The sequence below is a fragment of the Amblyomma mixtum genome, chromosome 1 (genome assembly GCF_055824585.1).
Source record: "Amblyomma mixtum isolate Tamu chromosome 1, ASM5582458v1, whole genome shotgun sequence".
Taxonomy (NCBI): domain Eukaryota; kingdom Metazoa; phylum Arthropoda; class Arachnida; order Ixodida; family Ixodidae; genus Amblyomma; species Amblyomma mixtum.
The window spans coordinates 135,999,763-136,024,483 of NC_143012.1; the positions used below are offsets into that span (position 1 = coordinate 135,999,763).

A 24,721-nucleotide genomic window follows, 5' to 3' on the forward strand; every position below is an offset into this window, starting at 1 on the left:
CTTCTTTCCCTCAGACTCCACATGTGACGGGGGCGTGGCCCTAAGTGCAGTGGTGTGTTTGTACGCACAAGTTTGTGTTGTTTGTGATCTGGGCCCCTCCCACCCCGGCGTGGGCGTCCTCAACCTAGGGAATTTAGGGAAGGCGAACAGTATAAAAGTCGACAACGAATGCGGCAGATGAGCTCACTTCGCCTCCCATAGAGCTTCATTTGGAACCTCACTTCTAACCATGATGTAAAAAGATGTAAATAAACCCACTTGTAATCTTCCTCCCATCACTTAACTGTTTGACTTGGCGGCACTCATGTCCTGGTGGTGGTGGGAACGGGTGTCGAAGCTTGACCACGGTTCGGTCAAGCGAGCAGCAGCAGCAGCAGCGAGCTAGCAAGCGACCCCGAACCGACCCATCTTCGCCAACAACTGGTGGCAGCGCCAACAGTACACGTGATCGCAAAGCCACGATGCAAAGGATGTGTCGCAAAAAGGATCGCAAAATGTTTGCAAACGAAGCTTTCAGCTCTCGGGGCCACACAACAATGTACATCAGTGCATCTCATATTACACCAAGAAACAATATGCAGCATGATACTGAATATGAAATCTGTCATGAACATTGTATTTGGCGCACTGAACTTCGTTCATTTAAAGGTGCACTGAAGAGGAATCTGAACTCGTCTTTTTGCCGCGGGAACTCGATCTACACGTTCCTAGCATTCTTAGAAACTGCGACTTATTGCCCTGTGTGGCCGATTTTCCTAATTAAATCGAATTAATGCCCGGCTCCCGCCTTTCTTTTTAATTCTCCCTCGTACGGTTGGCGGAGTCGACCAACGCGTGTAGTGCCTTTCAGCCAGCTCCGTGGAGGCTTTGCTTTCACTTCAGTTTGTTTTTTAGGTTTCCACGAATAAATAGTTTCTTTTGCAGATAATATAACCGCAAAATAAGCCCGCAGACATAAAAATACGCGCGGACTATTTGCTTCTACGGACTACTACGCAGTGCTCCGCCGATGGCAGAGCGGCAAGCCACCACGGGACTGGGTGAAAGGCACTCCCCGCGTTGGTCGACTCCACCCACCGTACGAGGGAGAATTAAAAAAAAAAAGGCGGGAGCCGGGCGTTAATTCGATTTAATTAGGGAAATCGGCCACAAAGGGCAATGAATCGAAGTTTCTAAGAATGCTCGGAACGTACAGGTTGAGTTCCCGCGGCAAAAAGACGAGTTCAGATTCCTCTTCAGTGCACCTTTAAGAGCTGTTAACAACCGTCAGTTCACATTCTCTAATACAAGAGATACAATGCACTCGCAGGGGAAATCCTGTACCACAAGCGACGTACGCTTGTTAACCAGTGGAAAAGTGCTGAAGAGGGTTTTGATCTCTGAAAAGTATACACTTTTTAGAATATAAAAGAAATCATTTTTTGAGCTGTCATATTACAAGTATCTTCGTTCCTATGCTATTCGCGATAACTATGTGTGATTACGCAAAATTTCCTGGAAAACAAAAATCATCACGAAAATGAGCGGAGATGTTCGTGTATTTCCGATTAAGCTGCAGTTCTGGCAGTGCCAGATAAGCACGAAAAAGCTGGACCACTTACAACCTGTCAAGTCGATAGTTTACGTTTACGTAAAAATCGGCATTGTTTATGGCCCCCTCCGCAACGTCTTTCTGTTATTTTTCAGACCCTGTCCCGCGGGGGACAAAATGTTCTCAATGCAGCCCGCATAGATTAGTTTGATAACCCTGCACTAGACCGACAACCCCACCATCATGAAAAAAGCCCGCATATCCCTGTGGTGTGACATGTTTTTCAGGCCAACGACGGTTAAAAATCCGGTCGGCGGACGGTCGCCAATCACGTTCGCGGTTGATCGGTGTCGGAGTGAAAACGATTCTGAAGAGGCGACGGCGTGAGCATATCTGCCCTTGCCTCTACCTTATCTGTATTAGAATTAAGCGAAAAAGAATCCTCTTTTAATATTCGCGCACTTCAAGACCAACCAGCGTACACGCTTGCCATACTCTAAATTTTTAGCCGAAGGCGACCCGCGTAGTAGGCGTGACGAGTCCGCAAGGTCCATGCATTCGATTTCGGCGATTGTGTGAATCGAATTCACAAGTTTTAGCGCGTGCAAACAGCCAATTAATAGTGGTGTTGACAACGGCGAAATGAAATCGACTACTGGTTACATCGCAAGACACGGGTACAATGAACGGGGAGCGCCGGTGTGGCACAGACTGCCAAGCAGTGCTTTAGACGGCCAGCAGCAGTCTTCGCCGTCGGTTACGGATAACAAATTAGGCCGTGTGAATTAATGCGAATGGTCGTTGAACATACTCTTGAATACAATGACTTAAAATCTAATGTATTCCCATCGGTGATAGCCGGAACATTAAGAGAGAAGGGCCAGTCCTACGTGACCTCAACAACGAAGCTTTCAAATGTTTCCCAGGATGCGGTGGCATCGGCGATTCCTACAGATTTGTCCCACTGCGAGTACAAACAAGGGTAAAATTGGCACAAATAATGCACAAATTGTGTTTCATTGCACGAAAACGACCACTAGCTCCTTGTATAGAGTGATATTAAGAAGAGTCGTCCTCATCGGCGCATTTCTGGGGAAATTTCGCGCTCATGTCGTACATGCTCAACAGTGTCCTCAAAGTTCTCAGAAGCGAAGGGACACACTTCCACAAGCAAGCAAAGTCATCACAGCGACAGCGGCCGAAGAACCTTGGCGCGGCCGTGCCTCTCAGCCGACGATATCGCTGACACGAGCGCCACCAGATCTGAAAAGCTCTTGCGCGCTGCTGCTATTCCCCTTATTAAACAGTTTTATTTGTGCGTCCGCAAAAGCTTTTCGTAACACAATGTAGTCCCATCTAGTGACAGTAAGTCGAAGCTTTCCAGGTGTGGGCCGAGAAAACTTTTTTGTACAAATAATAGTAGTAATGAGTGCATTCAATGGTTTTGCTTTTTTTAAGACCAAATCAATGAAATGAAAATACCTGCCCAAATTTAGACAACTACTTCACCAGGTGTCGTTGGTAAGACGTCAGTTTAGTGCATGTAGTAAGGCTTGACAACATTAGAAGCACGAATTTATCTAAAAGACATTGTTTCTCTCCTATATCACCAGGGTCGAAAATGAGCAAGTTTAAAGCGAATGCACCCATTTATAGCGCGCTATCCCGTCGACGAATGCAACGGCAACGCTGTATATTCGGTCTGAAGATCACGGCCAGGACGCCGTCATGTTTCAGCATTGCCTATGCACACAAGCCCAACAAAGGCCCCAACGCAAACGGCACCAACTTTCGTACGTTCGTAATGCGCAGGGTTAGCGTTCTGCTCATGGGCACTACCATCCTCGCAAGCTGCTTACGTACACTAGGCCGTTGCTGCCGCACAACTAAAACTAGACACTTTTAGTTAGGTGTAGGCGATGAGCTTGCGTACGCAGTGGCTGTGCCGGCAATAAATACTAATGCGCAGAACGAGACGCACATACCTCACTGCGTCTTGCGGGTGTACGCATGTTGCAAGCCATACCGTGCGCGCGTCACCAGAAACTTTGCGGGATGCGTACGCGATTCGTTGCCAGTAAGCCGGCGCGCTGCTCAACCGATTCGGCACAAAGGCACGTCGCGGCTGCATTCTTCAAGGTGATGGCTCCCTCTAAGTGATGGCGTCAGCCTTTATTTCGCACACTCTTGCCCATGCGACAAAGTATAAGCGACAATCTGCTCATGCTTCTCAAATTCAGCGATTTCCGAACTTTTAAACCTAACAATAAGAAGTGTACTCGCTATCATCGCCATCATCATCATCATCAGCCTGACTACGCCCACTGCAGGGCAAATGCCTCTCCCATGTCTCTTCAATTAACCCCTGTCCCTTGCCAGCTGCGGCCAACGTATCCTTGTAAACTTCTTAATCTCATCCGCCCACCTAACTCTCTGCCGCCCCCTGCTACTAGTGTACTATGCGGGTCAAAATTCTCCAGGACGCGCAACAAGCGATTTTGGCAAATAGCTGCCATGTTTGTTAGCGATTACCTGCTATCCCTAGCACACCTCATAGGACGCGAGTCGGACTTTCAACTCGACAAGTGTGGTCTCTAGCTAGCTGCTAATCACAGCTCTCAGCTTTGGTTCCCGATGCAGTGTCCGGGACAGTTTTATCCCCAACAGTACGTTTTAGTCATCGCAACGACACCAAGCGATGCAGTTTAGCATCTAGAAAGGCTAGAAATGCTCCCAGTCTTATGATGAAAGTATCTCCATCCATGCATTGATGTGCTGTGGCTTCTTGTCCTAGATGACGGCACTGTGTGCACTTGGGGGTACTACACGGTACGGCATACTAAAAGTGTCGTGAGCGATGCGTACGCCCAATTAACAACGTTTACTTTATATCGACTTCACTATCGGCGCTGCGTCGGGCTCTCAAGTGATGTCATCGCTGGCACGAGTGCCATCGGACTTTCATAGCCCTCGCCATTAGCTGTCTCGCTTCTAGCTTTGTGCCTTACTTTTTTCATCGTCTAGGAGAGGTGCACGAGATTTCTCCTCACCTTGACAGCAGGTCCCGGGGGTGGAGTGGCGGGGGGGGGGGGGGGGGGGGTCATTAGCAGCACTTCCTTGATAAAACTTCTCGTAGCAAAGAAAGTGTCACTTTAGTGGAATGTCATTCGGCTCGACGTTTGAGACATCCGTGTAGGAGGGAGATTAGAAAATAGGAGACGACGGCGTTGTAGGTGGTGCCACCTGTTGTGAACAACGAAGTCTGCTGCTTAAAGGCCTGTGCCGCCGTTGTCGACCCGGTGTGAACAGGCATTGTGAACGAACTTGCCCTGGCTAAAGTTGGGTGGTCAGATTTGAAACCTCATTTAATCAAGCCGTCGATGTTGATCCAGGGAGCTTACATTTGTCACCAGTTACTTAAAGCAGATGTGCACAAAAACAGCCAAGAGCCCCCCACGTTTTGCGTCAATGCCCAGCAGACGACCAATGGAAAGGTGGAGGGCATACCTTCAGGTCTTGTTCCAGCCATTCGTATTGGTGCTTGATCTGCAAGAACCCGTATTCGAGGAAGAAGTAAAACTCAGTTGATAGGCTAATGATGTGCGCTGGCCCGATGTCAAAGCTGCAAAACAAGAGATACACGAGCACCTGCTTTTAATGTTTCATTCTGCGGCAGGCCATCACTGGCAACTATGCTAAACTGCTACCGCCGTCCAGGACGTGTTCGGCGCTTTCTTGGGACGCTCAGGCGAAATGCGTCTTCGGCGCGGAAAGGAGTAGAAGCGACCTTTGTATGTCCCCGCGCACGTTTATCATTTTCTGCTTTTCGCCAGCACCCCGAGCTTCTTTCTCTTTCCTTGACAATATTTGCGCACCTCCTTCCCCTTTTATTTATTTATTTATTTATCTATTTATTCATTCATTCAAAATACCTTTATTCAGAGACGTCTGTACTACGTGCAGATGGTATGACGGCTACAAGTTTCCTCTGCGCGATGCGTAGATTTCTGTCTTCACACGGGATCTGTGCACAACTTTCGACACCTGTAACCCTCTAATGATGCTGAGGGCGCCCAAAAGCGTCGAGATTCATCTGTTCTGTCAAACTGCATTGGAAATCGCGTTGTGAAGACGACCGGCCAGCCGGACTCGTTTTAACACTTCGTGGCGGAAGTGGCGACAGCACGTGTACGCACCATCTGTTGTACGCACCGTCTTCAACAACACTATGAGGAATAGATGGCGCAAATTCGAGACTATGATGACGTTCTTTTCTCCCCGCCGTGCTTTCATGACGACTACTGACAGCACCTCCTTCGTTTTTGCTTCTGAAACACCTAATTACTCAAATTATCAACTAAGAATGATGCTATTTGAAAGTATTTTTAGTCGCATGTTTTCTAGAAATGGTACATCTCACTGGTTTAAAAATCACGCAAAGGTATTGCTTTCGGCCCGTATGGTATTAACCGCCGTTAAATACGCCGAAAACAGTACTTTGTAGTTACTTTCTTCTTCTTGAAAAGATGTTAAAATGACCGCAAGCCTTAAACGACCGCTGGGAAGGACAACTGTAGGACGTGGATGTCAACGTGCGAAAACAGTGGCTTTGAATAAAGGCGTCAAACTTTAGTGCTCCCAATGAAATGATTTAACCGCCTTTCTTCCAGACCCGTTGACACACTCTGAACTGGAGAAAACAGCAGAACGAGCAAGGCAATCGTGAGAATTTCGCCTGAAGCGAGGGGGTCATACCTGAAAAAGTGGTTGTTCACTCGCCCAGCTCTGTCCAACATGGAGAATCTGTTGACGTAGTTGGAGAAGTTGCTGGAAGAGAGAAAAACTTACTGCCGATTTAAATTACTAGCATTTCGCTTTCGGCTGGAGGCAAGGGTTTCAAGATCAGGCAAAGTTCGGTGGAAAGGGTGATTGGGGGAACATAGCGGTAGGCGCTAAAAAATATTGTGACCACTTACCGCACTTCAAAGAGCAGCTAAAGAGGTTTTAGAATCAGATGAGTTTAAAAGGGCCCAAAGTGTGAAATATTAAGGCGAAAGCCTTTAATGCCTCATCGTTGTCGACAGAAGGTTGTCAGCAGAAGCTTGTCAGCAGAGGTGTCACGCTTTTCGGTTGGTCGAAATGTTTATCAAATCGAATCAAATCAAATCTTTATTTCAGCATCGCAAAAATGCTGAGGGTCGTGGACAAAAAGCCTTTTTATGGGCTTGACTAGGCCCACGGCCCTTTTCTACAGGGCAGCATGGCATACAGCAAGATAAAATTGTTCTAAGTTAGTTGTACACATCTCTCAGAAAAAAAAGAGAAAAGAAAAAGGGAGACAAATGAAAGTTCACAGAAGGTAAGCGACTTGGTACAGTTGTTAGGAATATAAATACAGGCATGTATGAAACAAATCTAATATGAAGGCAGTTCTGAATAGCATAGAATATTGCATGAAATGTCAACAAGAGAATGACTGCAATAAAAACTAAACAGTGACTAAGAAATTGAAAATTCGTAACAAAAATAAAACCGATAAAAAAGAAACTTCTACCTAGATTTGTTTAAGTATGAGGGAAGGAGATGACGCAACATTTTAAGTCCATAATTTGTTCGTGAGTATGGAATTTCCCAGGTTTCAGCTTGTCGTGTAGTACGAATGCTAGTTTTTAGCTTTAGGTTTGCAATCTTGACTAATGCGGTATTATTCTTTTTTATGCCCGCTTCATAGCGCCTGAACAAGTTAGCATCGTACATGTCCAGGATAGGAAGTAAGTTTAATTCAGCAAAAAGTGGTTGTGTGTGACTGTCAAATGGAGTGTTCATGATGGCGCGAATTGCTTTCTTTTGAGGAATGTAGAGTTTATTTTTATTTGAAACAGTAGTAGTGCCCCATACCAGGTGACAGTAGTTTAGACTTGATAGAAATAATGAATTATATATTAGAAGTTTAATGCATTTTGGTAAATATGATCGTAATTTTGAAAGAATACCAGACACGCGAGAAACCTTTGTAGCAACTGATTCCACTTGCAAGTTCCACGACATGTGTTCATCGAAGAATACTCCGAGACACTTGACTGCAGGCACGATGTCAATTACTGAATCATTCAGCTTTAAAGCAGGTAACTTGCCCAATATACGGTTTTTGATATGAAGAAAACAGCTTTAGTTTTTTGGTTTTTATATTTAGTGAATTTGAACAACTCCAGGATGATAATTCTACGAGTACTTGGCTAGCGTCTTTAATTATGTCAGCGGGGTTTGATCCGGTAAGAAGCATGGTGGTGTCGTCAGCATACATGACAAACTTTACTACACTGCTGATGTTGATGAGGTCATTAATGTAAATGCAAAATAATAGGGGCCCCAGGATACTTCCTTGTGGTACATCTGCAGTAATCAACTTCAAATCAGAATTTTATTATTAATGACCACCATCTGTTTACGGTTCTGCAGGTAAGACTTCAACACGTCAGAGTGCATGGATTCGGGGTAATGAGGTCACCAATGGAAAGGAAAAAGGTTAAGAAATATAAACAAATAAATTTAAGAACACAAATAAAAATAAATACAAAATTAAAAAGAAACAAATTAAAGGTATACTGAGGCGGTTTTCGAATCAGCTAATTTTTTAGGGTTTTGAAGTAGTGTCATTGCTGATCACGTCTGTGAAATTATTTTTTCTATGTTGGCTAAAACAGTGGCGCAATCACCAATTAAAAACGCGATGTTTAAATCTCCCGCGCCCCGCGCGAGCGCAGAAGAGGAGAACAGCGGAGAAGGAAACCTCGTCCATGTCGGCCAACGTGACGTCACGTTGAGGAGCCGGGGATACTTCGGCGCACCCGAGCGAGCTTTCAGCGCGCGTTGTTTCTCGTGCTGCGTGCGTTGTGATGTACAAAGCGTGTCAGCCGACCTTGAGAATCAGATTCAACACGAGGTACTACTATGCGTTCGTGTCCATGAACAAATACGGCCAAGACTGTGTCGTCTTCCACTGTTTTTCGCAAGATCATAAGGTCGCAGCGCAAGCGCTCGTTGCTGGGACGAAGATCCAAGCCGACCAAAGCAAGCCTACTCTGCTCGAAGCTAGGGTACCTCGATGCGCGCCCGGGCGCGCATCGAGGCACCCTACTCGAAGCACTTTCGTAAGAGCGGCTACATGCAGAGCTTGTCCCTAATGTGACCTCTGGAGATTTCTGTCGAAATGGCGCGGCTGAACCATGACACAATTCCTTCGATTTTCTCGCGCAGGAGAGGCGTGTCACCATTCCGAAGAAGCGCCTCTTTTAAAAGTAGACGCATGCTCACTTAGTCCCTGAAGAAACCTTATAGAGGCTTAAGCATGTGTCGCTCTCCTCAGCTTAGGTGCGGCCGGACCACCTGAGACGTACTCAGCCAGACTCGGTTAGTGCTTTTATACTCGGTTCGACATGTCCAAGCAAGCAAGCAAGCAGAGCAAAGCACAATAAAGCAAAGCAAGCAAGCATCGAAGCTCTTCATATGCGGCAACTCGTTTAATCGCAGCTAGGCGATTAAAATGAAAGCGTTCGAAGTTCTGATTTCGGATGCAAATTTATGAGAGAAGTGAATGCCAACCGAGGTTTTGCAAAAACACACCGCAACCTTACTCGGTTTCTTCATCAAGTTGTGGCAGCGGCCGAGTAGCAGCTAGCTTGTCTTTTATACACACGTATAGTTGGTCACTACTTCACTGAACCTAGATTGCAAATCTAGGGAGGGCGAACGTTTCCGAGGCAGCGATTAATATTTTCTGGCATCTGCTGAATGCGTCACTATCCTGTGGTCACATGCCTCGCAGTGCTTGGCCACTGCGCTTCGCTAATTTTGACACCAACTTTGTGCTCCTTCATCGTTTCCTCGAAATACTTTCTTGCCCCAACCTGCAACGCCGGGTACTGAGAACAGGATATTTTGTACACAGTGCTTTGGGCCTTTTCTTTAGGATGACGCTCTTTCGGGCGAGCCAGGAGGCGTCCGGTGGTGGTAATTGACTTGAGTATTGTTCGCACCCCTTCCTTTCCGAGAATACGAGCCGAAGTTGTACTGGCACCCTTTACGCATGGTCTGCATATGCGTCCTTCATGCTAGGCGTAGCATTTCTTGCTTGTATCTGTTTGCTTTCAGGCGATACGTGGAATGAACAAACTGTAGTATCCTTTTCTTTGGAGGTCAGTAAAAAAAAAATAGTCCCCGTATTCGCTTTTACAACGCCACCGAAAGCTGCGATCTGCACTCAACGCAGCGCCGGCTCCGCATCGGCAGCTTCTCCGGTCCTCAAAGTGACGTCACGACCTCTCTTGACCAATCACGGGCGGCGGCGCGCCGCGCGGCGTGCCCCGCGGCACAGGCCGCGTATTTCGGCTAAAAAAGGCAGTTCCCGCTTCTTTTTGCCTTATTTGGATGCGATATTCAGTATACAGCATGAAAAACTATAGGACGCCGCTGCCAGCCTGATTTTCAAAAAAAGTGCTTCAGTCTCCCTTTAAGAAACAAAAAACAAAGAAATAAAAAAATTAAATCGGAAAATAAGAAAACATAAAAAAGATGAAAAGTCAATATACACAAAAAATAAAAACCAACAAAAAAATTAAAAACAGGATAATAAAAAGTAAGCAAAACAATGCCAAACAGCGCGCCACGAAAGGCTATCCTTGCAGCACTTTAGAGAGCCAACGTGCCCCCTGAATTTTTTTAGGTAAAGCGTGCGAAATCGTTTCGCGCTTGTATCTGGAATCGTCAGCGCCTCTGCTATATTGCCTAGAATATACTGGATATTCTAGGCACTATAGCCTCTGCATTGCACTGCGACGCGCAGAGGCCCCGGTAAGGACGCCACGTACGACGTCCACCGAAGAAACGGTTATGCCATGGAATAAAACCAACGCCATCGAAGGTGAAGCTCACGAAGCACTGTTTGGCGCCATCGGAAGATGCACAGCAGCGTGCAGGCAAAGGCAGCGCACATCTGAAATTCCGGCAACAATGCCGTCCCTACGAAGTTGCCCGCTCTTCTCCACCGTAGTGAGGAGAAGCCTGAACATCGCCGCGGTTATAATCGACGATTACGACACCATTTTAAATGCTAGTGCATATTTTCCATCCTTTAGCTAGAAGCCTTATAACGTTAGCGTGGCAGCGGACCTAAGGGAAATTACGTTAGCGTGCAGTAAGCAACTCCTCACCGCTGAAAGTTTTTATATAGCGTTCCGAAAACTTTAAACACGATCAACATTGAAGGAAGGAGGAAGGCGCCCTTAAAATGGTCGGCAGAGCCGCTAATTGGCCAAAAGAATGCACATCGGAATTTTTGTTACAGCTCACTGATACAGAAATGCGTATGTCTGCCAGCAAAGCACCCAATAAAATGCCTCGGCGATTAAAAATTTGCGAAAGAAGAAACGTAAACACTGGCCGCCATCTAGTTAGGGAAATGCAAAGTAGGAACTAATCGAACAAGAATATTTTTCATTTCATCTAATGGAATGCTTCAAATATTTGTGTAAATTTAATAAATGTTGCCGTATCAAATTACTGAAGTTAATCAAATACTATGCCAAAGCTCGAAAGATATTTCTATTGCTTTCCGAGTCGCTGCAGACGGTTGCAGCGCAGCCACAAGCCTCGTTAGGCTTCAGCGCGCCAGAATCGAGAGTTTATCTAAAAAAACTCGGCTGAATTGCAGTTTAAATGTTTTTGTTCAAGCAAGCTGAATATTGAAAGACAAAAGCGCCAGAAGTTTCCGGTAAAAGAGAGAGAGAGCTATTTAATGAAAAACAAGGATTTTAGCCCGCGTGAATGTTCGCCGACATGCTACTCTGCGTAGGGGAGGGAATAGAGGAGTAAAGATGGAAGATGGGTGCTAGAAAAGAGTGCGGTCATTGAAGAAGGCTGTAACGCAGTCGTTCTCTCCATGACGGCTTCTTTGGATGAGACCGAAGTCAATTTCTGTGCATGTACAACGGTGTGATCACCTGGTCGGACGGTTTAGAGATTGTCTAGAACCCCAGTAGCGTCTAAGTGGGCAAATAAGAATATCATTGCACGTCGCTGCTGTCTGTAGCAGCCTAAAGGACCCAATATAGAGTCCACTGTGAGTGGCACTTGGGTGACGGACTGCATGCATTGCTCATAGTGCGCAAGTTCTTTGGCGTACGCTGGACATCGAAGTGAATATGAAGCACAGACTTAATCGAGCAGCATTTGTCCCAATGCGGACTGTGCTTGCTTGAAGTGGTATCGTAGATTGTTCGTAAATGGAACATTAAGGCGGAGGCGAGGATAAATTGTCTCTATATGACGCGGAAGCCCGAGCGGTAGTCTTGATTTCAGCTGTGGGTCGATGCAACGGAGAAAGGGGTAATGATGACTTGGCGAGTTCCAGAGGCGGTTCTTTTCATCCTGGGTATATCGCTTAGCGAGTTGGGAACGACTTGATTTTGTGAAGTTGCGCTTGTCGTTACGACGCTGTAGGCCTTTGCGAGCCGCTTCGTCTGCTGTCTCGTTGGCAAGGATGCCGCAGTGAGCTGGAATCCATTGAAAAATTATACAGTGGTTTTCAGCAACAGCCAATTGGTGCAGGTACCCAATGTCATGAGAAATTGGCTGTTCATTCTCTTCAGTAGGTTGGACAAGGTTTGTAGCACTCCTGCGAGTTCTTGAAGATTACCCAGCTTCCTGGGTGATGGCGCATAATATAGGAGACGGCTTCCTTAATTCCATATAGCTCTGCTGTTGTGGAGGAGGTGCTACGCTGTAGTTGCCATGAAAGCATTTGGCCTGATGAGGGCACATAAAGTCCGCATGGTGAGGAGTCGTAAGAAGTTGAGGCATCAGTGAAGAAGTGTGTGTCTTCCGAATACTGCTCAGCTAAGCAGTTCAGGGCAGCTTGTGGCAGCGCAGCCTGCGGCATGAAGTTCTTTGCAGTGGCATCCGGTATGAACTGTTTGATTACAAGTGGTGAGATAGTCCAAAGGAGGAAAAGTTGGAGCCAGTAGTTTACGTGGCTTACTGATGGCAGGAAGATACAATGGCTTCACAGCTTGACCAAAGCCGAAATTGCTGTGAGTTATATGGACTCGGTGCAGGAGATGTTCATTCCCTTGAAGTACATACATGACGTAGATGGGTTAGGATCTTTACCTGTGCGGCGATGATTTCGAGCGGTAGACATCCTGCTTCCGCCACTGTTCCCGAGGTGAAGGAGCTGTTCGGGAGGCCAAGGCAGATCCGCAGGAAGGTGTTTGGCGCTGCCTCCAGCGTCCTCTTATTTTTTGGCGACATTTTGCGCAAAATCGTTAGACTTATCGCAAAATACCGCCAACATAGGCCTTATGAAGGAGGACCATACAGCGGCAATTGCAGCCCCAACGTGTTCCAGTCATGAACTTGAAGATTTTTGATACTGCTGCAATTCTCGCACGGAGTTTGTTAACACGGAGTGTCCAAGAGAGGTTCCGGTCAATGACAATATCGAGGAATAATTGGGTCTGTTCGTAGGTCAGCCGCTTCCCGCAAAGAAGTAGCTAATATTTTGTCATGTTTTTCCTGGTGAATGCCATGGCAAAACTTTTTTCCGGGGAAATGTGCAGTCCTCGGGGAGTCAAGTATGTGGAGATGCTTAGCAATGCTTTCTGAAGACGTGGCTAACCTCCCTGCCTTTCCGTCCTTTTCTTTCTCTCTCTCTCTCTTCTGAACACGTCGCTGCGTCACCTGGTGCGACCTAGATTCGCTCCAGATGCAGATATCATCCGCATAAAGCGTGGTGTTTACTCCTTGAGGTAGGTTTCGTGTTATTTGTTTCAGAGAGATATTGAACAACATGGGCCTGTGCACAGCACCCTGTGGTACGCCCTTCTCTACTGCGTGAGACAGTGTTGGGCCGTCCGGAGTGCTCATAAAAATTTGTCGCTCTTTTAGAAAGTTTTCGATCCACTTGTACAGCTTGCCTCCAAGTCAAAGACTGACAGCATATAGGTTTTCTCCAAATGATGTGACGAAGGCAATGACATTGTCAATTGCAGATCTGTGCTGACGAAACCCGTTCATTTCTTGGGGGTACTGATTGTGGCTTTCGAGAAACCACGTTAAGCGCTTGTGGATGATACGCTCCTTAAGTTTACCTACACAACTAAGTAGCGCAATGGGCCGGAGAGATGAGTAGTTAGTTGGCTGCTTTGCCGGTTCCAAGATGGGAATAATATTAGCCAGCTTCCACTCCGCAGGTACCTCACTAGTAAGCCAGGAAGAGTAGTAATATTTTAGCGATGAAGCCGGCAGTTTTGAGGTAGCTTTCCAAGAGCTTGAAAGCTCACCTTATCATTGCCAGAGGACGGTCTCCTGTTTGACTCAGCGATAGCCATGTTTAGTTCTATTATGGAGAACGGTTACCGCATCGCAGGTACGGCGCCGCCTGTTGGAGGTACGGTTGAATATTAATGTTTGGTGTCGAAGCTGGGAGCCCGCCGATAGAAGCATGCAGTATTCCTACGAGACTTCTTTTAGAGATTTCAGTTCATGGAGAGCAAGTGTGGCAAAGGGGCGAATCTGCTGAGGAGGCGTGGACATACCTCGAAAAGTCTGCCATATTTTGGCAGCCGGTTTTCGTACATCCAATACTGAACAGGAGTCTCGCCACCTTTGTCGACTAAGTTTGTCTAGGTAGCGCCTAACGTGTCTTTCCTTTCGGCACGCCTGCGCACCGCAGGTAGCCTTTCGTATTCCTCATCATTTAACAGTACACTGTCACATTTGGCTGTGATTTGCGAGCTCACTTCCAGGCAATGAGCTAATGTGGAGACTAATTCTGTGTTCTGGGTTGCAGCTGTAATTTTTCTGTTCACTGCATGCTTGTAGCTATTCCAATGTGTAGACTTCATAAGATTCCTCTTTGGTGAGGTCTGTGCGTTACCAGCGCATATGAGAATTGGGTAATGATCACTGCCACGTGTTTTTAAGTCAGTACACCAGGAGAAGATTTTCGCTGCTGGACTTGTAGCGAAGGTCCCATCCCTGCTGCTGGTAGTCGTCACTTCTCGGAGGTAGGTTGTGCTGCCGTCGTTTAGGGGCTCAACTGAATACTTTTCGAAAAGGTCGGCAAGTTTCGCACCTCACGCACATGTGTGTGAGCTGCCCCAGATTTCATTGTGAGCGTTCAAGTCTCCACAAATAATATGTGGCGAAGGCGTTGTCGATATTAAATGTTCAAGCCTTGACATGTCTAGTGGGTTGCCTGGCTCCAAATATACACCATTGAGAGTGTAGACTTGCCTATCAATTACTGTCAGGGCACACACGTACTCATTGTCGCTGTGAGGCAGGACTTGAGCCAAGGAAGCCGGAGTATCATTACTGAAGCTTATCAGCAACCTGCTGACGTCATCTGGTCGCTGCGAATGAAGGAGGTGGTAGCCGTTGAATCGGAACTGGTCTCCAACACGCGATTCTAATATCGCAATAAAAGGAAAGTGATATGCTCGACCAGCTGTCGAAAGTCTGGAAGGTTCGACTGTAGAACAAGAGCGTTCCACTGAAATATGGTGCATTTGCAGAAGACGTTGCGAATGGCTAGATGAGGTGAGGTTGCTGTTGCAGAAGCCATGATTACTGCTGTGGTGAGAAGCGCCCCTGTGGGCCGTAAGATGCTGACACCAACGGCTCCATTGCCAGAACAGCTCCTACCTCAGGGAAATTTCCTGACGATGGGCTTGCGCGAACAAGAGTCTTGATGGCTGCAAACAGCATAGCTATCAGTAATCCCGAAATATCTTTTTTCTGTGCCAATTTACTGCTTTTGCTAGGTCATCCTGTCGCGTTGCGGTGTCTTAGGTTTTGGCCGGGAGTTGGCATTTATCGCGTCTTATGTAGAAGATGAGGTTAAATTCAAAACAGACGAACAGATCGAGGGCTTGCCGCGCTTTTCCTCAGCAGCAGCTGCCTAGGAGTTTCCAGCTGTCTTGTCTTGGCGAGTTTGTTGATATTGGTCTTGCATAGATGCAAAAACAAATTCAGAATTAGGTGGCGGTTCATGACGTTTGGACGGTTTTCCTTGTACGTGTTCCCCTGTGCGTGCAAGCGCAGCGGCTTTTTTTGGGACACCCTCCGTATGATGCGGGGTGTGGGCCATCGCAGTTTGCCCATTTTGGTTGTGCTCTCGACGTGCAGCCCCCGTCAAAAGTATACGGCCCAAGGGATTTGCTTGTGAGTCCTGCTGCCTGCATCGTTATGCATGCTCGGCGACCGTAACCTCTCCAAAGAGGAATGGCATCGCATCCTAAACTCTCCCAAGCTTTGGAGTGCTAGATATGCTAGGGAGCCCCGCTAAACAGCTCAGAAGAAAACCCTTTGGGCCGTATACTTTTGACGGGGACTGTACATTCCCTGTGTGAGTGAGGGCCAGCTCATACTTTGCAGCGAAGGGGGCCGGTGCAATGCCTGGAGATGTGTGCACTGCGTTGCTGGTCTAGAGCATTCAGTTACAGGGCAACTGCAAAAAGCTAGTGTAACCAGTTTAGGTAGAAGGAAACCTTTGGCGAATTCCAATATTGTGGTGCGGCGACGTATCTATTTGATGTTTGCGCTGTCTTCACGGATGTAAGCGGTAAGCAAGCCAGTAAACTTGCCCAACAAGAACCGCGAGGGCAGCTTATTCGGCTGAAGAGGGCGGCTCACGCTTGAAAGGACGCCTGCATGTTTTCACGCTAAGTTTGTAAAAGCTGCAACTGCCTCGACGTTAACTTCTGAAGACTGCGCGCGTACAATAACGCCATTTCACCGCTAGCGTTCTGCACATGCGCACTCTGAGCTCGCTATTCCGCTAAACACGCAATCACGCAAAGCCCGCTGAATAAAACTTTCTGTATCTAAATTCTGGCTTATTAGGGCAAGCAATAGGACGGACGAGACGCGAAGAGGCTGGACTAGTGTTCATTCATCCTGTTATTTTTTGCCACTTGATCCTTTGTTGCTCTTGTACCCCTTAATACTGAAGGAAGGGGGGGGGGGGGGGGGGGGGCGGTACTAGTATCAAGCTTTAAATGAACTGCAGGGAAGCGAGAACCAGAGAGCACAAATTTCTGCCAAAACCAAGAGACTACATCAGAATGAGCGCCGGAAAAATCTCTCTAGCTTCTGAATTTGCTGGATTGAGAGGTTTGCTTCGTTTGAATCGAAAGGTCCGTCAAAAGCATTCTTAGTATGTCTTGGGGACAAGGGCTTAGTGGACATCCTTCGATAATCATGTATGTTTGTCAGTGCGTGAGTGTTGAGTGTGCTTGATGTCACCTTTCTTTTTTGCCTTTCTCTCTTTTTTAACCCTCTCCTTTCACCCATCTGGAGTAGCATGCTAGGCGCACAACCAGGCAAACCTCTCCTTTATTCATTAATTTTTCTCTGTCTCTTGCCGCTTCGATACATATGCAGGAGAAAATGAATGAGATTGCTCAAAAAAGGTGTATTTTAAGCTTAGCGAAGTAGCACTAATTGTTTCGCAAGATGTGAAACAACCAAGACGCAGTGTTGGTAAAATGTTTTAGGGGAATCCTCCCAAGATGGAGTAGATTTCTAAAAAGGGAGTAATTACTCATTTACATCCACCCAAGCGCAGCCATAAAGCTATAAGGAAAGCTATACAGCTTCCTCATAAACTTCGTAGTTAAAGAAAAATTCGTCCTGGTCCGGGGTTCGAACCCGGGACCACCGCTTTACCGGAGCAGTCGCTCTACCGGAGCACTCACCGGATCAGTCGCTTGGCAGAGCGACTGCTTTTCTTTAATTACGAAGTTTCTGAGAAAGCTGTATAGCTTTCTTTTGTAGCTTTATGGCTGCGCTTGGGTGGATGTCAATAATAATTACTCCCTTATTACAACCAAGAGACAGTTACTTTCAGGCATTGAGCTAGGCTTTCATTGAACGGTGCGCATTGTGAATGCGTTTACTAGATGTGGCACATTGCCTTCTTAGATCCACTCACAAAAATATGGTGTTACTGCAAGTTAGTGCAATCAGTGTGACTATGCTCACCGCAGGCTCAGCAGCAATGAGCAAAAGAGACGTCCAACTTCTTTAATCTGCGCGGCAAGTGGACAGTGCTGCTGCACCCCCCCTCCCCCCCCCCCCCCCCCCCCCCCCCCCCCCCCGCCTCCCGCTGTGAGTAAGAAAAATTCGGTGAGAGACAAGACTGCGAAAGCATTAAATGTCAATGACGCACGTATGCGATCATGCTACGTTGCAGAACGTCTATGAATCATGACTGTGGCTGCGAGTCATGACTATGGATACTTTGTACGAACTCTAAGCTCTTTACCCTATACATTACGTTACTTGTAAAGCGCTGAGTCATGCTACGTTGCATAATGACTACGAGCCATGACGTTGATAGGTCAAAGTACGTCACGTTTCGTCATTCATGACTATAGTTGTTCGCTTACATGTGTTTCGACATCGCACACCGACGTTGTGACATATCAGAAGTTCATCACTTTGACAGCGGATGGCTTATGTGCTAATGGGACATATAATATTTTCGCATTAATAAGGAATTTAATTTCGCTTGCAGTTTAAAGGGGGAAGCAGCTGCTAAAAAATCCTATTCAGTCCCAGTGTGGCATAATGCGTACCTACAGAAGAAAATGCATTGCCACTGCCGTATGCACGGACAGCCAGCGGCGGGGACGAATTGTGCTGGTCCTGCCCGGGGCCGCTTGTCCCTAGTTGTTCGGATGCGACGCTGCCAGCTACTAATCTGCCAGCTATTAATTCACCAGCCGTTTTGCGCGCGCATCTCTACGCTACATCGGGAAAGCAGAAATATTCACGTGTTGAAGAGTCATTTGATGTAACAGTAGCTTGGTTTGGGTTAGTTGGTAACAGTTCTTCGAAAACATCGCGCAAAAAGGGACACGGACGACACAGAAGTGTACTGGACAGGCGCTAAGTTGCGACTTTATTTTCGAAAAGCCACCACGTCTAGTATATAGAAGCCAGTCACCACCATCAAGTGATGAGCATGCGCAAAGACAATCAAGATTGCAGAGTGCGGAAAAAGAGCAAAAATTACGATAAAATAAGGCAAAGAAAAACACAGTGCCCGGCGGAAAAAACGAACAGAAAAGAGACATCGCGTACTGAAACTTCATTACTGCAAAAATGCGCTTTTCAAGCTTGTCAAGGTTTAGAGCCAAACCAATAACCTCGGCAAAAATGAGGAGATACAGATAGATAGACTAAAAGATGAAGGGCATGTACAAGGCTCCACACTAAGAAAAACACGTGTTGAAGAAAGACAGAATGACAATGGGGAAATTGCATTTATGAGCATGGCAAGGGAAGTAAAAGATCTTTTAGTTAGCGCCTGTCCTGTCCACTTCTTAGTCGTCCGTGTCCTTTTTTGCGCTACGTTTTCGAAGAAGAGCCATGCCCGCCAACACAATGCGGATGGTCCTTTCGTCAGTGCAGGTTTCTTATTCGAGCGGGAAGCGGCAACTGTTACCTGCGCTTCTCGCCGGTGCCACTTACTAGGCGTTCTCGTGGTTCCCCACGCAGGTCATGTAGGGCACGTAGGCGGCCACCGGCTCAATCTGGCGCATGAACTCGTCCCCGACCCTGGCGTTGTCCTGGAACAGAGCACTGAAGATTCACTCTAAAACACAAAAAAAAGCACCCGTGAAAAGCCGAAATTAATCCGGAGTCCCCCGTCGCCCACTGCCCATGAGCCGCCTCGGCACGTTATATGGCCACGGAGCACAAATGGAATTTGGCCTGCATCCATAGGGCCATGGAGTAGTCATCACAGAAACTGCTCTAATCGGAAACGGACCTTTTTATAATATAGAAAAGTCTAAAAAATTAAACACAGATGTCGCCACCGTCTGCCTATTTCGCAAGTGAAGCGCCTGTGCCAGCCCTAATTTGTGGTAGCGGATCTCAGCGGCTGCGCCACACTACTACTAAACGATGACACCCCTCCTTTTCGATGGGCGTCGCGAGTTTGAATGGACTGGCGGGAAGATTTTCGAATGCAATTTTCTCTGCGATAAGTGAGTATTTTGCTTCTGGGAAACTGTTAACACAGCCAGAAAAGGCAGAGAATCAATTTTGTTGAGGACATGATTGGATGTTGTGGTACTCTGTGTTTATTTATTTATTTATTTGTACAGACTATCGGTCCATCCTGGACCAAGATAGGAGTGGACACAAGATCAAACTTGCGGCATACGCATACCAGCAGGAAGAAGATGCAATCAATACGGTACAATCAATAAAACAGTGTTAACAATGTACAGTCAGAAAGTACAGGTGAAAATTTGCAGGTAATAAAATATTCCCTTTATATACTTTATTGGTGTATATGTTTAGCAAGACGGACGGAAAATTGTTCTGGAGAGAGCTCTCGAGAGGACGGAAACCCCGCATATTATAATCTACTGTAATCTAAGACGCCGCCAGAACAGTTGCTTTTTCTCGTCTTCTGTCCAGGCATCTCGACACTGACATCTTTGAGGTTCATACTGAATCAGCGAGAAACCGTGTAAGCCTCAAAAGAGTGCCAGCGTGTGCCATTAGTAGCATTGCTCGTGAGAGCGAAACCCTGCGGAAAAACAGCGCACAGGAGAAGACACAAAACTTTGCTGGTTCTCTTCTGCTCGTTTTTCTTTTCTTTTTTTTGGAGTGGAGGGGCTGATGTTTATTTAAAACGACTGGACAACGCTTCGTGCAGTCATCACAGGGAAAGTAAAATCTCCATGCCTTGTCTATGCTGTCTTTTAGCACTGTCATACAAGAAACCGGAACAGTGGGCTTTTTTGTGTGTGCGTATTCGCACTGCCAGCACCTGGAATTCATCGGCAGAAGCTCTCTTTGCTCCGTGCTTTGTCGGCTGCTGCAGAGTTCTGTAAAGTGCCTTAATTGCGCATATTTTGAGCCAATGGCGCGTATGGTTTAAAGGCACGCTGCCGGTTGCATGTAAATGTTTATTGCGACAGAATACTTGGCCAACGGTAGGAAACACTCTATGCATACCCCTGTCCAACCAATCAAGACGTCAGGTCCAATTCCTCTCATACAGTCCGGAGGAAAGCAAACTGGATCGTCGTATGATTGTCATGGCTACGGGATCCAGCAGAAAAAGAAACCATCCCGGTGCGGGATTCGAACCACTGCCGACGAAAACAGAGGGCCTTCGTTTCCTGGCGCATCACACTATTTGCCACCGCCGCAGCTTTTTTTTTTCTTAATGAAAGCAACCGAACAGTGCTAACAGAAAGGACGGAAGAGAAGAACACAGACACATTCGCTGTTCAGTCGTTTACATTAGCGTTCACCAACCAGCCCAAACAAGCCCCCTACTTCTTTTTCTTTTTTTTTACATGATATTCAATAGAGTGATGCAATGTTGTGCGAACGTGACGTAGTTAGTATGCCATCATCAAGCCTTATAAAAAACATCCCTAAACCAAACACTTCGAAGCCACAAATTGCTAGAAAAGAGCCAAGGCTAAGCTGCCACCACTACAGAATGTCATTCTGGTTCAATGTCCGTCTGGTAGAACACCTCGTGAAGATGAAGAATCGTTTGGATGAAATGGAATATTCTCACCGCCAATTTACCGTTCGGTTTATTCAGCACAGCCTGGACATAATGTGTTCTTACATAAAAGGGAGGATTGCTGAGCTAGTTGGTACATTACTAATAATAATCAACTGCAGAAAAGAAGAACAACGACCAGTAAGGAACCCAGAGACAAGGACGATGCTTCATCAAAAACTGAATTGAAACTGAAAAAAGCACAGGAATCTAGGGTATAACTTATACTCTAGATTCCTTCGTTTTTTTTTTCAGTTTCATTTCAGTCCTTAGCGCAGCATAGTCCTTGTCCGCAGGTCACTTGGTTGTCGTTGCACTATTCTGCAGTTTAATGATATTAATAGTATTTTTACGGGTGAAAAAAATGTCAGTTTCAACGTGTACACCGAAACGTTGCCGTTTAAACATGCCTTCAGAAAAAAAAAAAGCAATTTTTGTGTCGTCGGTTATCCGGCGTCTATGCGACGTCTATGCGACGTACGCAAAGCAATTCAACAGTGTTTCACTGATTCTAAAGATGCAAGGTTATTTGGGGACGTGCTACAGCGAGCATTGCAGAAGCGAATTAAAATGATTTCTCATAGGGTACTGTACTGTATACTGCTTTGTCTTGTGTCGAAGAACCCCAGTAGGCATGTTCTTTCTAACTGGACTACACAACTTATGGAAGACTCGCATGATGGACCGGCACTGTAAACCGGTTGTTCGTACAAAATGGGCCCCACTTCAGCCTCGCGCGCTGTGTGCATGCGCAGGAGTTATTCATTTTCAAATTAACTTCCTCGGACACTAGGTGCGCTGAAGTGTCCGACAACGACGTTTGCGCTTTCTTTCCCAGCAGTAACGCTCCAACTGGTCATAATAAGTACCTGCAGCTAAAAAAAGAAAACAAGCTCTTATCCTGCAATGTCAAAGGCAAATTAAGGACACAGCATGAAAGATATGCCTACCTTATTCCACTGTGTTGATTTCTCAAAAAGTGAAATACCGAAATTCCCAAGGAGGAGCATGTGAAAGAATCGGATCATCGCTGCGGCACCTGCGTTCTAATTGCCCGCTTGGAAAGCGCGGCGGCTGTTGTAGCACAGCAGCTCTGGACGGCAAGCATGTCTGTGCAAAGTTCCATGGGAAGAGGTAGAAAAGAAAACATCTCACCGAATCCATGTTGTAGGCGAAGTCACCTGCAGGGATAACAAACGATGGCAATGAGTCTATGATGCAGAGCAGGCATACATTCCATGAGGCGCGCAGTTCTTTTTTTATTTTTTCATTCGCTTCTTTTCAAAGACGCAACGGGATAGACTGCACGCGAGGTCAACCAGCTCCACCGAGGACCGAGCATTAGCTGGCCCTCTGTCGTGTCGCGTGCACGGAGGCACGCCGCGCGGCACTGAAGGACCAGTGCTTGCAGCAACGAAAGCTCGCCTCCGATAAGCAACTAATGTCTGCTTTCCGAAACTCCTCGCTCCAAAAAAATGGAGGTTTCCACTCCACTCCTCCTTGCTAAACGCGCCATAGTGCGCATCACTGGGGAGGGGAAGTCGACTGCAGGATGGCCTGCAGCTGTGTTTTAACTGCGATGACCGTTGTGTTCCTGCTTGCCTGATGAATTATGCATTCTTTGCCCAACGTATCCTCTACATAATAGAAGGCATCGTGACACCTTGTTCATTTCCTCTAAACAATGGTTTATGTCTGTTTTATCACTTCTACGAGAGAACACATTTCATGCAGAAGACCTCGACTTTTCCTGCAGCACGATAGCTAATGTGCCCGCCTTTCACTTACTCTCATTCAGTGAGGAATTCACTCTGCGCGCCGCCACCTCCCCTGCTCATATTAGTCACAATCGAATGCTATTGCTAACGCTACCATCACCACCGACACGGAAAATACAAAAGTGCAAACACGCAGCGACAGACCTCACCGCAGTTTGGGTGCACAGAACAAATGCGAGCGGTCGTCTAGTTCCTCTATGCTGTAACTTAGGGCAGCACCTGTGAGTTTTTCCCACCCGCCCTTGGAACAAGGAAAACCTGCACGTATCACAACCCGCACCGTTCGTATCCATGTCTCGTCGTGAGAGCTGTGATTGACACCAGTAACTTCGCAGCACATTCTCGGAACTGGCCGTCTTTTCCTGGGGCTGCTATATATTCTGCCAGGGCACCACGTCTCGTGTAATAAATACTAGGAAGACTACTCATCAAGACAAAAGAGCGCTATGCACACTGTGTGCGTTTTTTCTGAAATGGTTATGAGCAATGTTCACCATCCCAACGTGAGCAATTTCTGGCTATATAGAGACACGGAATGAATTTTCTCATCAAAAGAAAGAAAGGAAGAAATAAAGAAGGGAAGAAAGAAAGAAAGAAAGAAAGAAAGAAAGAAAGAAAGAAAGAAAGAAAGAAAGAAAGAAAGAAAGAAAGAAAGAAAGAAAGAAAGAAAGAAAGAAAGAAAGAAAGAAAGAAAGAAAGAAAGAAAGAAAGAAAGAAAGAAAGAAAGAAAGAAAGAAAGAAAGAAAGAAAGAAAGAAAGAAAGAAAGAAAGAAAGAAAGAAAGAAAGAAAGAAAGAAAGAAAGAAAGCAAGCAAGCAAGCAAGCAAGCAAGCCCGGACAAGAAAGCCCGGACGCTGTGGAAGGGTGTATACACTGAAAGCACGAATTTTCCAAGCGCGTCTTCCCTGCTATAGCTCGGGGACACAGCCTTTGCGAGTGGTCCGCGTTGTGCCATTGAACCGGCCTCACCGACATGCAGGGCAGCGTCGATGGTTCCCTTCTGGGCCTCTTCCTGCAGGAACGGCAAGGACTGGGCGTTCACGTTTCCCATGTCCCCGAACACGGCCAGCCGGGGGCTCCAAGCGGCACTGGCGTTTTTCGACCGGAACCAGAAGGTGGCGCTCCAGCCCATCCGGGAACCACAGTGGTAGACTGCGAACAGGAAGAGACGCTGCATACTGAGAGCGTCTTCTACAGCAGCAAGACCTGCTCCGCAGAGCCCGGACATAAATTCGCTGCAATTTATGGCCGCGGTCTGTACTCCTGTCGTGGTAGCAACTCTACTGGTGGCTTGGTAGTTGTTCCGCATTTAAGACGCCACCAGGAATAAGGAAAACAGTCTAGTTGTCACTTCCGTGCAAAGCATGATAAAGAACTTGCAGTCGAATCTTTTCTTTAAAAATATTTGTTGTCGTTATCTCTATTACCGAGACCTTCATGACACGACTGAGAGACTACCGACTTACTTTAGGAACCACCGAAATATGCCTAATTTTCCCGACACTGGTCCCGCAGGCCGCACAAGTGTCGTTTCGATGCTTGAACATAACCGCGTACTGCGTCCTTCCCAGGGGTAAATAAAGGCAGTGCTGCTTGAAATACCGTACTACTTTTGCTTCTTGATTTCGCTCTTGCCGCCTGATTTCACGAGAAACTGTTTTTTGCTTGTATTTTTTTTTATCAGACGGCAGTCACGGGCTCAAGTGCTTCTTTTTTTCTTGCAGTCCGCTATGTAACCTGCCGTTGTCAGCCATCTAGTCACTTCGATCAAATGTCAATAATTGACTTGCTGTCCGAGTAGACTCAC

The 24,721-nt window shown here is 46.6% G+C and overlaps 1 protein-coding gene across 1 annotated transcript in view; it reads right to left on the minus strand.

Moving 5' to 3' along the window:
- Positions 1-24,721, minus strand: part of LOC149367679 (acid phosphatase type 7) — an 87,057-nt gene that overhangs the window by 34,384 nt on the left and 27,952 nt on the right. Inside the window, exons 3-7 of the mRNA XM_089556858.1 lie at positions 23,884-24,066; positions 22,293-22,318; positions 19,070-19,167; positions 6,287-6,358; positions 5,039-5,153 (exon numbers count right to left, since the gene is read on the minus strand). Coding sequence (XP_089412984.1) covers positions 5,039-5,153; positions 6,287-6,358; positions 19,070-19,167; positions 22,293-22,318; positions 23,884-24,066 — 494 coding nt within the window. The remainder of the gene's footprint in view (positions 1-5,038; positions 5,154-6,286; positions 6,359-19,069; positions 19,168-22,292; positions 22,319-23,883; positions 24,067-24,721) is intronic.